The sequence below is a fragment of the Rhizophagus irregularis genome, chromosome 32 (assembly GCF_026210795.1).
Source record: "Rhizophagus irregularis chromosome 32, complete sequence".
Taxonomy (NCBI): Eukaryota; Fungi; Glomeromycota; class Glomeromycetes; order Glomerales; family Glomeraceae; genus Rhizophagus; species Rhizophagus irregularis.
In genome coordinates, this window is record NC_089460.1 from 13,174 (window position 1) to 16,566 (window position 3,393).

At 22.3% G+C, this 3,393-nt stretch overlaps 1 protein-coding gene across 1 annotated transcript; it reads right to left on the minus strand.

Moving 5' to 3' along the window:
* Positions 1-1,284: 1,284 nt before the first annotated feature.
* Positions 1,285-2,168, minus strand: OCT59_022800 (uncharacterized protein; the record flags this gene model as incomplete). The annotated part of the gene is made up of 4 exons (XM_066150360.1): positions 1,285-1,460; positions 1,535-1,706; positions 1,791-2,087; positions 2,166-2,168. 4 exons carry the CDS (start codon positions 2,166-2,168, stop codon positions 1,285-1,287), a joined length of 648 nt encoding a protein of 215 aa, XP_066006405.1.
* Between the last annotated feature and the right edge of the window lie 1,225 nt (positions 2,169-3,393).

Here is a 3,393-nt window from a genome sequence, read left to right on the forward strand (position 1 = left end):
TTTTTTTATTCATTAACTTGAAATAAAAAATGTTTTGCAACGTTTTTTATTATTAAATAACTGAAAACCATTGCGAAACAGTTTTTTTATTCATTAAATAGAAATAAAAAATGTTTCGCAAACGTTTTTATTTAAGATTATTAAAAACTGTTGCGAAATGGTTTTTTTATTCATTAACTTGAAATAAAAAACGTTTTACAACGTTCTTTATTATTAAATAACTGAAAACCATTGCGAAACGGTTTTTTATTCATTAAATAGAAATAAAAAACGTTTCACAACATTTTTTATTTAAGATTATTAAAAACCGTTGCGAAACGGTTTTTTTATTCATTAACTTGAAATAAAAAATGTTTCGCAACGTTCTTTATTATTAAATAACTGAAAACCATTGCGAAATGGTTTTTTATTCTTTAAATTAAAAATAAAAAACGTTTCGCAACATTTTTTATTTAAGATTATTAAAAACCGTTGCAAAACAGTTTTTTTATTTGTTAAATAGAAATAAAAAACGTTTCGCAACATTTTTTATTATTAAATGACTAAAAACTGTTGCGAAACGGTTTTTTACTCATTAAATTAAAATAAAAAAACGGTTTGCAACATTTTTTTATAAAAACTATTAAAACCTGTTGCAAAACGGTTTTTTATTCATTAAATTAAAATAAAAAACCGATTCGCAACGTTTTTTATTTAAAATGATTAAAAACTGTTGCGAAACAGTTTTTTTATTCATTAATTGAAATAAAAAACGTTTCACAACATTTTTTATTCATTAATTGAAATAAAAAACGTTTCACAACGTTTTTTATTATTAAATAACTGAAAATTGTTGCGAAACAGTTTTTTATTTTTTAAATTAAAAATAAAAAACGTTGCATAACGTTTTTTATTTAATATTAATAATTAACTGATTCGAATCCAGATCGGATCCAGATTAGATCAAATCAAATCAAATTGGATTCAGATCAGATCAAATCAAATCTAATTCAGATTCAGATCAGATCAGATCAAATCTAATTTGGATTCAAATTGGATTAGATCGAATCTAATTTTATTTGATCCGAATTCGGATCAGATCAGATTTAACTCAAATTCGGTCTGATCCGATCTGTTCAGAACACTATATAGAATATTGTAATTTCCCTAATTAAAAGTATAAGCTTTTTTTCCCCATAAAATTTTTATACGATTTTTTTCATAGCAATAAACTTTTTTATACTCCTCAAATTATTTTTCATTATTACAAATATATAAAATTACATTACTACACTATTTATTTAACTATTCAAATGGCTTAACAATAACTTCTACTTTTATATTATTACAATTTTGAATATTAATATTTTCAATATTAATTACTGGTAATTTTGATGAATCTTGAGTTATTTTATGGTCTTGTTCTAAAGATTGTATTTCAAGTTGATCATATCGTAATAATTGAGAAGCAGGAATAAACCCTAAAAAGAATATGTAATTTTTCAGATTAAAAGTAAAAAAATAAATATGGAAAAGATTGCAAAGAAGTGTTAACCAAAACCAAACACGATAGTAGTTAATTTCTTTGGTGTATCAGTTTGTATATTTGGTGAATCAAAGATAGTTTTAATCTCACACATTTCAAGTGCATCAGTTTTCTTACGGGATGTATCTTGATTGTCTTGAATTTGTTTAATTCGACCATCAAAAATTTTATGTAATCGTTTCTATTTATGTTTATCATGAATATTAATGATTCTATTTGGATAAAAAATATCTGACAATCCTCTAGCAATTGCAGCAAAGCCTACATGTAATGAAGAAGGTGCATATTCTTTTTTTCCTGATTTTCTAACACCACAAAAAAATTGACAAAGCTGTTCTTGTAATGTAGTATCATTCAATAATTCAAGAGGATTAGTAAAATTGGCTGTTTCTCTATAGGAATTAAAAAGATTCATCCAAGTTTTAGTACTATCATCTGTATTAGTAACGTGAGAATAAGCTTGAATAGCTTGTAAATCTTTATTTGTAGGAATAACAAATCGTTTATATGTTGTTAACTTGTTCGTTTTAGTAGAATTATTTGAGCTAGTTGATAAGGTTTCCTTGAAATATCAATTTTTTTTATTAGTTTATCTATTTATTTCAAAAAAAAAGAAAATAGAAATATGCTTTTTAATTACCATCTTTATCCTTTCAGTCTTCAGTTGTATGTAAAAGAAAATTATTTTGTTTAAAGAACGTAGAAAAATATTTAAGGGATGAAAATAAAATAATTTGTACATGTGATAATAAAAGTATAAAAAGTATAAAAAAAGTAAAAAAGTTTATAATCATACACGTGATAATACAGTGATCATAAGTCACACACTCCTGGGTATAACTTAGTAATTTCATGTAAGTGGAATATCATAGTTTTTTTCCCTTTGGGAAAAAAACTCTGATATTCCTAAACCCCCATAAAATTACTTATATTAAAATTTATTTTCTATATAGGATAGGATAATTTTTATTATTTCTAATAAATAAAACAAATAGAATAAAAATAATACTAATGAAGATAAAAGTGAAGATGAAAAAAATGATGGAATATTACTTTTTTTACTCCTAAATTATTATAAGTTCAAAAAGTAATCTATACAACTGTTCCTATGAAGTATTCAGATATCTTGCTAGAAAAAGTTATAATGATATTTAATATTATTAGTTAGAAGAATCACATAGGTGTTTTTTCAAATATAAATATATATTAAATTTAATTTAATGGCAAATATATTTTAAATTAAACTGAATTTTTTTATTATAATAAGATCTAATATTCAACAAATAATTTAGATGGTTCTTCAAATATTAAGAAATGTTCCTTTTTTGGTGAAATATTAGTTAAAAAGAATAAAAGAATATACCAAGGCATCAAATTTTATCAGTTAATTTGTCAATCAAAAGTATTATAATGTTAATTTTGATTCAAAAACTTTTAAAATATATATACAACAGCAAGATAATAATTTCAAAGAAGCCAAAACATATATGTAAGTTTTTTAATAATTATTCCTTTAATTTAATTTGTGATCTGTCTCAGATAAGAGCAATAGATATAGTATGCAGGAAATGTGAAATAAATTTACAAATTAGTGGAAAAAAGTAGTTTAGAAGAACTGATATTCTAAAAGTATTAATTATTTGAAATTACTAGATACATTACTCAATATAAGCAAAATATAGTATGATAAGTTAGACAATCTGTATTTAATAGAATTAATAGAAATAAATAATTTTAATACTTTTTTTTATTTTTTCTTGTTTATAACTTTTAAATCAATATATAAATAATATTTTAATAAAAAAATATCAATTTTGTGATTATTCCACCTCTTGTATTGAATAATTATAGCATTTTTAAAGGTCAAA